We start from the raw sequence: 13,534 nt of genomic DNA, 5'->3' as shown, positions 1-13,534 counted from the left end.
TCCCATGTGTTAGGGCTAGTTCATATGGGTCACGGAATGGCGTATTTTGGTCCTGATTCTGATGTCAGAATTGGATCAAAATGCGCCTGCCGCGACTGTCACGACTTCCGACAGTCACAGCTTCCCCCTCCAGAGTAGGCTCAAATGACTGGGCCTAGTCTGAAGGGTGCTGTCGTAAGGCGGACGCCGGGGCAGACTCAGCTACATAATCCACCTGAAGAAAGAACAGCTCGTTTCTTTTTTCCGTGAACCGGAACAGACCACTCACGGAAAAAAAGGAATCTAGCGGTCTACATAGACCTCTATTGTGAGGGGGCAGATTCTGAGGTGGATTCGGCGTCAGAATCCGCCCCCTCTTGCCCCGTGTGAACAAGCCCTTAGGGAAAAAAATGGGATTCAAATGATTGGATCCCTTTAACAAAACCAATGATGCCTTTTGGATTTCTATTTCTATATGTCCTAGTCTTGATGCAATTTTTGCATATAAATATGTTAGCATTCTGTGTCGTACATCTTAAAGGCGTCTGAAAAGTGTTGCCTAAGTTTCCAGAAGAAGTTATCTAGCGCTCAGTAGTAAGTAATTTTATTAAGCTTTAAGACATTGCCACTAGCCTGCTACACATGTATCCCAATAGCCGGGGTACATTGTGATTCCTCATTAATGTAAAAGACTGGCTGATGGCGCACTCATCATTAAAGGTTCCGCATTTTCTGAAGTGATTGATGCCGGTTCATTGTGTGTACGAAAGGGGATGATTATGTTGGAGTCACTTGTCAGATTAAACACTTCAATGCCTAGAATGTATTGATTTGCACTGAATTAGAGACCACCCTGTCATACACATTATTTCATTATTTTCTGAATAGGGAAAAATAAAGGTGAATGCATTATGTATAAAAGAAAAGGGAACATTCATGGGTTTAGTGTTTGACAGGCTCTTGCAATTTAAAAGCACAGTCTCCTTTCTTATAAGCCAACAGTCTATGTGTATTCCTAGGATAGCGTAAGGCTTAGGAACAGACACTTCAAGATCGCTTTCCATTAAGGCTAAATTGACTGAAAGATCTCAGCGCTACATCTTATTTTAGTTATAAATAATAATAATAAAAAACATCTATAATTTACATTTTTATTAAATCATTAAATGAGAATGAAGACTTACGAGTGAATGATGTATCACTATTAAGTTAAAGTCATTTTATAGCACAAGAAACAGCAACTTCACGTGATATAGCGTACGGTTGTGTCTCGCAAGAGAAGAATGTACATTAAAGGTAGAATAAAAAAATCAATTTGCCGATTTTAACAGTTCCGAATCAAGTTTACATATCAAAGATGAAAAATAGTACAAGAAGTCGGATCACTTAGCCGGCCACTTCTGCTATAACCTATATTTTATCAGAATTTAGATATTGATAACTAGAGATGAGCGAGTAGTATTCGATCGAGTAGGTATTCGATCGAATACTACGGTATTCGAAATACTCGTACTCGATCGAGTACCACTCGCTGTTCGAATGTAAAAGTTCGATGCAGAACCAGCATTGATTGGCCGAATGCTATACAGTTGGCCAATCAATGCTGGTTCTTCTCCTACCTTTAGAAGTCTTCTCCGTGCAGCTTCCCCGCGGCGTCTTCCGGCTCTTCATTCACTCTGCCAGGCATCGGGCCTGGGCAGAGCCGACTGCGCATGCCCGCTTGTAGTGCGGACATGCGCAGTCGGCTCTGCCCAGGCCTGATGCCTGGTAGAGTGAATTAAGAACCGGAAGATGCCGCGGGGATGCTGCACGGAGAAGACTTCTCGGAGGATCCAGCCCGACCCTCACTCGTGGACTTGGTAGGTATAATTTGATCAAATGTTGCCTACCCCTGAAAAGAGCATTTTCCCCCCATAGACTATAATAGGGTTCGATATTCGATTCGAGTAGTCGAATATTGAGGGGCTACTCGAAACGAATATCAAACCTCGAACATTTCACTGTTCGCTCATCTCTATTGATAACGTGTGTTTAAAATAGGCCATCGATATCAGGTCTGTTGGAGTCCAACATCCCCACTGAGAATAACAGGAGCTTCAGCACCTGATATAGCGCAGAGCATGGAGTCGGAACAACCTACGTGTAATGGCAGAGTAAAGTTACCGCAGTTGTTCCCAAGTCAATGGAAGCTGCACAGTGGATGGAGCCATGTTGTTAGGGCACCATACACTATGTGGGCCTCTGTATCACAACATCTGCTATCACCTGGTTATGAGGGGTATCCAATAGGCATAAGGTCTATCTTCTAGCACATAAGAAAACATCCATGGTATAAATGGCACATGGTAGGTGGAAAGCCCTAGAATTTAGAATTTAGGATCCTAGGTAGGGTTGAGCGATTAGGATCGGAAAAGATCGGATCCTAATCAGCGATCGAGCAAATTTTCACAATCTGGATCAGCTGGAAAATGATCAGAAATCGGATTTTGAAATCTCAACCCTAAAAGTGACTTTTCCCATAGAGAAGCATTGACTAGGGTTGAGCGATCAGGATTGGGAAAGATCGGATCCCGATCGGCGATTGAGAAAATTTCACGATCTCGAGCTGGAAAATGATCGGAAATCGGATTTTATAATCGATCCTGAAATCTCAAGATTGGCTCAACCCTAATCCTAGGAGCTTCAAATTACACCCTAGGTGGCATCGGTTGCATCCAACATTTTAACATACCCAAAATATCTCACAATAGAATGCAATTCTCTATGGCCAAACATTCACCATGGTTATTTAGTTGCCCCTTCGGTCCTGTATAGGAGTACATACAGATTGAGGTTCTTTTATGTATAAATCAGGATACCAACTACAAACTACAGTTCTCATTGTTATTTTATATTATACTAGAAGAATAACATTACATGGAATTATAGATATTGGTACCATACCCACCATCCCGGAGGTCAGTCAGCAGTAACATCAAAAGTTATTACTTACGTCCATGAATTCTGCATTGGCTTTAGGTCCTGTTGTCTCATTCAGGATCTTGATGGCCACGGGAATCTTTACAGTTTCACCTTCTGGGACCCAGATGCCCTAAACAAGACAGAAAAGTGTAACCAAGCAATCAATATATCCTTAAAGGAGGCAATATTAAAAAAAATGAAACTAATCTAACATATCATATTCTATAACAGATAAATGAACAATTCTTATGATTTATATAAGACATCCAGATAATATAAAATATATAAAAATCAAAGCGCTGCATGTACTATGACATTAAAACGAAACCTTGATCTGTATCACCTCAAAAGTCCATCAAAAGTTTTCAAGGGGTAAGAGAAAGAGGCTCTAGGTTTGGAAAGCCTAGAGGAAACAGTTTTTGTAAAGCGGTACTCCATCACTGATACCCTGCTGCTCCCATTCCAACATTGCCCAGGGTCCACACCGGTCACTCTCAGTGGTGACCCACCTCACCCAGGGCATGAAGTAAAGCCCAAAAGAAAACCTGGACAGAATTGAGTACCACTTGCTTTAATTTTCACCCATTGTGAGCTTTGGGTCAGCCCCTTTAATATTGGTCAAGATTGTTCATGTATTACTCAAGATAAACACCCCGATGAAAGGGCTGACCTTACAATGTACATTCAATATATCTACTAAATTGGAGAATTATCAAGATGTAATTTTCATTGTACCCATGGACTGTACAACTTCTGATCCTGTAAATCTACTTCCCTCTAATATTAATTAATTTGTTGTATTAATAAGAAGAATGTTCTCCATGTCTTCCACTCTTCTAAGATACCATAATATAGACCATAAGATGCTCATAAATACATGGTAGACTGATGTAGTAGCTATGAGTATGGATGAATCTTCTACAGCATTGGTCCAACGACACAATATGTATTTGTACTGCACTGCACTGTATATAAACTGGATGGAGTTGGGTGGAGTAATTTATCTTTGGTCTCTCCAGTCATGACCACCCTACAGACATACAACTGAAGAATATGTGCTATTCTTTTAAGCCAATATAGTTTTCTATGTAAATACTCCTACACAATGAGACGCTACCGCAGCGCTCTCACAGCAAGTCCCTCTCTGGAATGGTATTGGTGCCACAACCTTTGATGGATTCTACATTCTGTGGCTTGAATATAGTTTTCTATTAATATTTAATATTGTTAAAAATTATCTGTGTAAGTGAGTTGGAAGACGCATAAGGTATAGTTTCCAATGCAATATATAGAAGGTCAGTGTCTTTAAAAGACGCCTGAGATATAACTGTGTAGTGCTAAGCATTGCATGAACTGCTAGCTATAAGAACCTAAAATAACCGAGGGCATATTTATGCACTGCCAAAACAACCAGGTCTGAGGTTTGATGTCCTGCCATTGCGCCCTCATTCAACCTGAACCGTCCAACCTCCTGTCCGTCCCTAAGCTCATAGAACAATAAATTGAATATCAATGAACTTTGCTAGTGGACGTTATCCTGAAAGCATTTGCTGCGGCTTTCACTTAGGTGGTAGAGGAAGAAAAGAAGAAATCACTTACAATGGAGATTAATACAACTATAGAAGGAATGTAATATTTTTTTTACTATGAAAGCACTTCAAAGAATTGAGTTGTTGATTCCTTAAGCATAGCAGATTATATGTTACAGACAATATTCAATAATAATTTATTTGTACTTTTACGCATGGGGCAGCACGCAAAATTACTATGGTAACAGAAGACGTCATCATCTTCATATTCCACCTGTGTGGACAATGAATACAGTCCATTAGTCTGACAGTGTATAGATACAGTATAGTGATAGAGTATATATAGTTTTATAAAAAAAAAACCATTTGTCTACTTTGATACAATACTGTAGCAAAAATACTGATTGGATTACGTGAAATTTTGTGTTGACCGGAGGTGCACTGCTGTTCTATTCAATCTCTAAGGAACCAAAAGAGATAGCTGAGTGCTGTACTATCTGTTATTGCCATTGGCCAAGGTTTTAGAGGAGGAAAATAGGGAAAAAAAAATTAAGGAAAAAAAATTGGTGAAATATTTAATAACCTAATAATATAATATTTCACCAATGTAAATAGAACCGGGGGCTTTCGGACACAGGGATACCAAATGTGTATGTGTTTCACAGTAATGTTTTTGTTTTATATGTATTGTAGGGATATGGGGGTGATTTGAACATATCTATCTATCTATCTATCTAATCTCATCCATGGATGGAAAGAGACACCCTGCAGTGAAGCTATGTAAGAAGAGAAAAAGGGGCGGGCCAGATGGGTGAAGGAGGTGTGGTTTTCTAAGCAAACTTGAAAACACGCCTCTTTCACCCGTCTGGCTCGTCCCTCCTTCACTGCCTCTCAGATCTGGCTCTTGCAATGAAGCCACACAGGCAGGGAAGTAGGGGCGGGCCAGACGGGTGAATGAGGCGTGGTTTCAAGCTTGCCGAGAAAACCACGCCTCCTCCTCCCGTTTGGCCCGCCCCTCCTTCCCTGTCTGTGTGGTTTCATTGCCGGAGCCAGATCTGAGAGGCAGTGAAGGAGGGACGAGCCAGACGGGAGAAGGAGGCGTGGTTTTCTCGGCAAGCTTGAAACCACGCTTCCTTCACCTGTCTGGCTCGCCCCTACTTCCCTGCCTCTCATATCTCGCTCCTGCAAACACGCGACACAGACAGGGAAGGAGGGGCAGAGCAGGCAGGCACCGTGCTGCTCTCCGTGCTGCTCCTCATAGACAGGACACAGACGCTGCACACGCTGCATTCGGACTATAAGACGCACACACATTTTCCTCCCATATTTTGTGGAACAACCCTCTCAAAAACCAAATCAAGGAGATTCAAGCTGTTTACAAGATTGGGCCGTGCTAAATAGGAGTTTGGTTGATAAAATATTTTATAAAAAGTATATGAATCTGCTAAGCACCTCTTTATCCTTCCCAGGGGGCGTAGTACAGTATTGGTCAACCAGCTTATCAGGGCAGCGTCTTCGAAAAACCAAATCAAGTGACATAAAATCCATGTATTCAACTCTATTAAAGGTGTTTGATTAGTTAAGAAAACCGATCTAGAAATATAGATCAGAAGAAATTATCACCTTTCTACTGAATAGGTCATAACTAGAGATGAGCGAGTAGTACTCGATCGAGTAGGTTTTGGATCGAATACTACGGTATTCGAAATACTCATACTTGATCGAGTACTACTAACTGTTCGAAGTTAAGATTCGATGCAGAACCAGCAGAATGCTATACATTGCCAATCGATGCTGGTTCTTCTCTTACTTTTAGAAGTCTTCTCCCTGCACAGCGTCCCCGCATCCTCTTCCGGGTCTGCATTCACTCTGCCAGGCATCGGGCCTGGGCAGAGCCGACTGCGCATGTCCGCTTGTAGTGCGGGCATGCGCAGTCGGCTCTGCCCAGGCCCAATGCCTAGCAGAGTGAATTCAAGGCCGGAAGAGGACGCGGGGACGCTGCGCAGGGAGAAGAATCCAGCCCGACCCTCACTCATGGACTTGGTAAGTAGAATTTGATCGAATGTTGCGTACCCCTGAAACGAGCATGTCCCCCCATAGACTATAATGGGGTTCGAAAACAGTCGAACAGTGTGCGGCTGTTCGAATTGGATTTCGAACCCCGAACATTTTAGTGTTCGCTCATCTCTAGTCATAACTGCTAGGTCAGTAGAGTCCAAATCCAGAATAAAATGCCCCAATCCTATATATGCCCCCACTGCCAGAAAAGGGCTAGGAGAAGTTTGAATGAGGCAGCAGTCGAGCATGTGCTATGTCTCTCCAGTCAAAGTCTAGGAATTGGGTGAATGGGCTGCTCCATTCCAATGATTGGTGGGAGCCCCAAAGGTTGAACCCCCACCGATGCAGAAAATATCTGTTATGATGCAGATACAGAAGGTGATAATTGCTTCTGGCTGGAATTGCCCTTTAAGCACTGGAAGCAGCAGTGCATAAAATATATATTTGAAACTAGAAAAAAACATGTGATTAAAAAAAATGATGATTGCATTTGGCTCAGCCCAAGAAACCCTGATGTTATTTGCATAATGCTTGCTATGTAAGTACAGCTCTCAGCGCCTATCGAGAGGGATCTTGCTGCTGCCAATTTTTTCATCTATGTTGCGTGGAGCACCTGTAAAGTATGTGATTATATTGATGGACTGAGTCTACATGTAGGCTCTCGGCTATATACATAGATGTTACTTGTAGCTCATGGACCCCAGTGAAAAATACGTAATAGCGCCTCTCATATCCCACCTACATACTATATAATACTAGTGTCTTCTTCTGTGAATGAGAGGCCTTTGGGTCCCCTTAGGCACTAGGGCCCATGTGTAACTATTTTCTCGGTACCCCTGTAGCAAAGCCTCTAGCGCTATACTTCCACCCGAATATCACATGGACATCTCAAATACTGTTCCAGTTCTTTACATTACATTGTGACTGTTGAAGCCTCTAAACTTCCCACTAGTCAGCAGGATGGAGTCATTATTCATAGATACAGAATAATCTCTGCTAAAATCTAGCACCATCTTCATCCTCACAATGAATATGTATGTGTGCTATCGATACGAAATAACTCATTTTGGCATGCAAGTTGTTAATTAGAATGGAAATGTTCTGTGTCAGTCTTAGAGAATCCATGCCCTACTGAAACAAGCACGCGGCTGAGACTATGGCTAGCCCTGGGGACACCGAGAGACGCCTGCCAGATGAATTTCAATGCCGGGTGTTTGCAGAAGGCATACGAGCAAAATGCAAACAGCTTCAGGCCAGAACATCCCCGGATAAAGAAGTCGCTTTGTCATGTAACTAGATTGTATGCCAGGCAAAACAGACTGGGGAGTTCACTGCTGCGTCTCCGCATGCTGGGTTTAGCTGATATGGCTGCTTCTGAAATGATATTACGGATCTTGTGCCATTCAGCCACCATGTGTTCAACCCCTCTGGTTCATTTAATGTCAAATGAAAACATTCTGTGTGTAATCCAGATGACACGCCAATATCTTTATGTTACCAGCATATCACAATGTCCTTACTATACTATGGCATACAGTAAAAGCATGGTAGCTGTGGTTGCCAACAGTTATGATCCTGAACCAAATCTTAGTATGGCCAGAGATTAATATAGTCTGTTATAAGTGTATTAAAGATGTGGCAAAGCTTAGGGGTCCTGCGTAGATGGTTAAATAATCTACCCAATTTCTGATGTGGATATAGAAGTTGGCTGAGATACTACACGCTGACTATCTGTATGTAGTACATTGAGTTCCTGCACTGTGTATTGCTTGTGCGGGGACCAACCCTGGCTCAAAACCAACCCTGATCCTTGTTTCAGCAGCTTTAAAGGGGTCTGTCAGCAGAAAATTCTATATCAAACCAGCCTTGGTGTGTTGTAGGGGACATTACGCTTAGCAACACCAATGGATGCACTAATGCATGCACTATTGCCTAGAAAAAGCCATTTTTATACATAGGAAGTGCAATGGGGATGTGCCAGAGCCTCAGGTTTTGAAACATGAATACAGAGCCCTTGGAGGTTCTTGGCACAACCCCATTGCACTTGAGCTTCATTTGCATATTTCTAATTACGGTTTTTTCAAGTAAATGTTGCATCTACTAGACTTGCTACATGGTTCTCAGTATAATATCCCCCACAATGTATAGTGATATTGAATTTTCTGGAGGTAGATTCCTTTTAAAGAGGACATTTCACCCCCTCCACCAACTCCAACTCTTTTCATCCTTTAATAGTCACCGCTCCACTGATTCCAGAGCAGTTGGAATTTTCCCTCTAGTTCCCACTGTTCTTGAAGAATCAGTACTTGTAGTTTCAGCACCCACGACTCTCTACTGTCAGGTGGGTGGTCCTGAGCTGGAGGAGACAGACAGGGACTGCCTACCTGGAAATAGAAAGGGAACGGTGGGGGCTAAAGAAATAATTCCAACTGCTGAGGAATTAGTGGAGTGTTGTCTATTGAAAGCTGCAAAGAATTGGAGCTAGTGGAGGGAAAGAAAGGTCCTCTAACTTCTACCTCTGTACAGATCCCTTCTTATGACTGCTACTCCGCATTACATGTTTTATTGTACATGATCTAAATAGTGATGTTCATCAGATAGCCAGACCATCTGCAGAAAATTACATTGTATATAAACGCCAACCGTGGAATGTTCTATGAACAGACACAAGTAGTAAACCAGACTATTGACTCGAATAGATGCCGAGAGTTTCCAAGATCTGCCAAATGTTGTAATATCTTTTTATTACTGGAACGTTTGTCATTAGTATACAGTGTGCACAGATCTTCAGCTATTATTAGAACAACCTTCCCGCAATAAATCATTTCAATCAATGCACAAATCATTAAGAACCAGGCTTTGGATTGCCCTGCATGGGACAATTTCAGGCAATGATTATGATAATCCGCAATGAGAAATTTCCCAACATGTCCACTGAAATCAATTCCCATCTGTCAGAAAGAAATATTTTGTTGCAATAAAAGCATTTTTATGAAGCATTATCTATGTGTCCTTAGCAGGTGTGTATATCCAAGAGATGGGACCTCAAAGATCAAGCTGTCTATTATGGTGCTGGGTTTTGCCTTATAGCAATAGGAAGGGGACTAACTAGGTTGGAGCCTCTTTCCAAGAATCTTTGTCGAAAACATATACTGGTAATAGAACACAATTCACCAATATAGATACACTATTACACGACTTAAGTATCCCACACCAGACTTGTTCAGGAAACCAAAATTCTCACCTTGTATACAGTGCCGAAAGCACCTGACCCCAGGATTTTGACCCTCTTAAGCTCTGTTTCCTTTAGGATCCGCAGCTGAGCTTGGTTTGGTGCTTGGCCGCTTGGTGTTAAGGGCTCCACTAACTGAAAGAGTAAAATCAGTATTATATTACCGTACTTTACTTGGAAAGCAGCACACACTATAGATGCTATATCTGGCACAGGATGTGACACTACAGGTATCTGTCTTGTTAACATCAGAGAGCATTGATTTTACATTTATTGTATTAAGGCACCTCTGCTGCGATATTATAATGTGTATATATATATATAAATATATATATAAATGAATACATATATATCTATATCATACTCAAGCAGAAGAGGGGAATTTAGACAATGGGAGCTTATCTCTCCAGATCTGTCCCTTTTACTTCCATATTGCAATGACGTAACAAAAAGTGGACAAGACTTCTAAGTACATGTTGAAACAGTATCCATGGGCCATTTGTTGAATGAAAGCTATTGTTTTATTATATTGTTCCCACATACAACATACTGTAGCCAATGTATTAATTTAGCTTAGTTCCGCTATTGCCAAGGGAAATATACACTATATATATATATATATATATTAGAGATGAGTGAATGGCGTTCGTTCGAATTGATATTCGATCGAATATCAGGCTGTTCGAGGTGTTCGACTCCAATCGAACACCAGGTGGCAAACTCACTAAAAATTTGATTCCCCTCCCACCTTCCCTGGCGCGTTTTTGCACCAATAACAGCGCAGGGGAGGTGGGACAGGAACTACAACAACATAGGCAGTGGAAAAAAAAAAAAAAAAAAAAAAAAAATCGGAAAAAGGAATTGGCGGCCGGAAACAGATAACCTCCAATTTAGACGAATGGTGGATTTACCATTCGACTAATTTGGGACTGTGAACTATATGAATGTGAGACAGGGACAGATCTACAGGCAGGGTTAGTTAGGGATAACCTTTATTTAGGGGGGAATGTCACTCACCTAGCTCTTTGGGGCTCTATCTTGTCGGGATCCCTGTCAGCTTGCAATATGCGCAAACTGACTTTTTCCCATAGGAATGCATTGGCCAGCGTTGATTGGCCGAATGCCCATACACTGGCCAATCAACACTGGTCAATGCATTTCTATAGAGAGATATAGCAGAGCCCGTGCGGTTAGTCTGGCTACTCCAGACACCGGAGATGAAAGAGCTCTGCACTACACCCAACCATCCCTCCAGCTACTCCTCCTGTACTAACACGACTAGCTCAGCTTGGCTATTCCTTAGTACTACTAACATGCTCAGCTTGGCTATTCCTTAGTGTAATAGCCGATCTGAGCGTGTTAGTAGTACTAAGGAATAGCCAAGCTGTGCGTGTTAGTCTGCTGCATATCTGCCAGCTCTCCTACATCTCCTACACACTCAGCTGGCTATTCCTTAGTACTACTGACATTCTCGGCTCGGCTATTCCTTAGTGTAATAGACCAGCTGAGCATGTTAGTAGTACTAAGGAATAGCCCAGCTGAGCATGTTAGTACTACAAACCCCAAACCCGTTCCTCTCCGCTCACACTGTACAGCGCTATAGGCGCTGCTCGGAAGAAGGACGTTCCTGACAGAGTGTCCGAAACGCCCTTCTGACGATGAAGAGCTACGGTACCGGCACCGATAGCTCTTCACCCGGGGCACAGATTGGGAAAGCCGATAGTGCACTGAATTCAGTGCACTGTCGTCTTTCCAGCGGTATATAACACCGCATGTGCCCAAACCCATGAAAGGCCCTCTTTAATTCAGTGCACTGTTGGCTTTCCAGCTGTATATAAAACCGCGTATGCATGAGGACATGAAGTCTATAGCACACTGCAGTCCCTGGTTCCTAATAAATAAAATATTCTAAACCATCTATTCTGACTACACAGCATTGTGCCATTTCTCCATTATAATAAATGTAGATCTTGTGTCACCATATATTACTAATCAATACCGATATTACGTAGAATTACTTGGTCTTCACTGTCTAGTCTCATACACCATTGTAAGTAGCATCAAATGCTCATCCAATTTGGATTCTTCTTTGACTAGTGAGACTCGTTGTCTGATCACACTTACGCCTTCAGAAAAACGCCAAATATATTGAAAAGTTTATGAGAAATAATTCATCTCTGAGGTTGATGTGGAAGGTAATTATAAAGGACTCTTGAAGTTCTAAAGATTTAATAGCAATGCAGTATTTCACCTTGTCTCTACAAGGTTAGCCTCAGCGGGATCATCTGATCCATATTCTGCATCTGAAAAACATCTTCCACCCTTGTCATACATAAAACACCATATAACACAGGCCGAGGTGGGCTCTCATTTTATTGCCGCACTATGGTTGTCGTATCTAATTCAATTTCATTATTGATTCTTTTATTTATCAATCTATTAATTTATATGGTTTCATTCTGTAATGTATTTGGTAGTGATTACACGGTATCACAACGTCCTTCTCCTAACACGCCGGTGACATTGTTTGTGTTGTAATATTTTATATCGATGTCAAATATCATCTGGAGGATAGCAGTCTACTTTATATTATCTATTTGTATGCATAAATACTCATTATTAAAAGTTTTTTTTGGGATACTATGTACAGTATTGTGTATGATATTCTCCAAACATATATTGCACCCTGCAAGTGCCCATAGACTTTCATGAAGCAGTTCTTGTAAATGTTCCCTCTATGAGCCAAAATGTCACCGATTTTTGTATGCACAATGTAATGATGCAATGACAAGGTGACCTTTTGCATAAGTTACATACTTGTAGTTGAAAAAAGACACATGTCCATCAAGTTCAACCTTTTTTAAATCAATTATACATCATTCATTGCTGAATTATTTATAGCGCTCAATGCCATTTTTTATCGGATAAGTCTATAGCCCTTTTAGGATTGTAGCGCTATCATGCTCAGGTCTTTTTCAGAATTAGACTGCCCTTTGTTGACCATGGGCATAAATTATATTAAAGAAATGTCCTATCAGCATGCAGGGTACGGTTTTTCATGGGTGTCAATGGCAAGCAATATGCACTGGATTCCATACTGTATGTAGCCTTACTATATATGAGCCTTGTATTAAAGTTTGACTCATTTCTGCACCACGGTGTAATGGTATGACATGGTGGATCATGTATTGTAGTTCACTCACAAGGCAATACCGTTATGGTGCAAGGATGGAACAGACTCGGGAGTGGTCCTCACCCCATTCGCAGTGGATACTGTATCAGCTGTTGTAGAAACCAGGATTGGGGTTTCCACCAATTCCAGTTGTTTAAACCCTCCGATATCAAAGTCAGTGCGCACTACAGGAGTTATTTTACAGTGAGATAACTAGTATCTGTATTACAGTAAATGAAAAAATACAACTCCTCTTGCAAAAAACAATCCCTTTATATCGCTACATTGATGCAAAAATTAATAATTATGGATTTTGGAAAGTAGAAATGTAACAACTGAAAATGTTTCCTTAAAGGGCCATACAAGGTGAAAGCCAAAATGGATTAAAAGAAAATGAAGCAGAATAAAATCCCTGCGTCTTAATATTAATTAGGTGATGATTTGAGTTCATTGAGAATTCTTGGACATTTCCTTCGCCAGCTTGAAAAGGCCAAGACCATTTTGCTGAAAGCTTTCTGTAGACAGCCAACAAACAAGCCAAGACATTGTGCAAAACAAGCTACGATGAAACGTCAAGTGTGAGAACAACCGCTTTCCAAAGTA

General features: G+C 41.4%; 1 protein-coding gene across 1 annotated transcript in view; it reads right to left on the bottom strand.

Moving 5' to 3' along the window:
- ERBB4 (erb-b2 receptor tyrosine kinase 4) overlaps positions 1-13,534 on the bottom strand; it is a 703,330-nt gene that overhangs the window by 112,677 nt on the left and 577,119 nt on the right. The window contains exons 18-19 of the mRNA XM_075284941.1: positions 9,772-9,894; positions 2,972-3,070 (exon numbers count right to left, since the gene is read on the bottom strand). Of these exons, the coding sequence (XP_075141042.1) occupies positions 2,972-3,070; positions 9,772-9,894 (222 nt within the window). The remainder of the gene's footprint in view (positions 1-2,971; positions 3,071-9,771; positions 9,895-13,534) is intronic.

This window comes from Leptodactylus fuscus, chromosome 8 (genome assembly GCF_031893055.1).
Source record: "Leptodactylus fuscus isolate aLepFus1 chromosome 8, aLepFus1.hap2, whole genome shotgun sequence".
Classification (NCBI taxonomy): Eukaryota; Metazoa; Chordata; class Amphibia; order Anura; family Leptodactylidae; genus Leptodactylus; species Leptodactylus fuscus.
The sequence above is the reverse complement of the archived record's forward strand: the minus strand, read 5'-3'. Positions and strand labels throughout refer to the sequence as shown.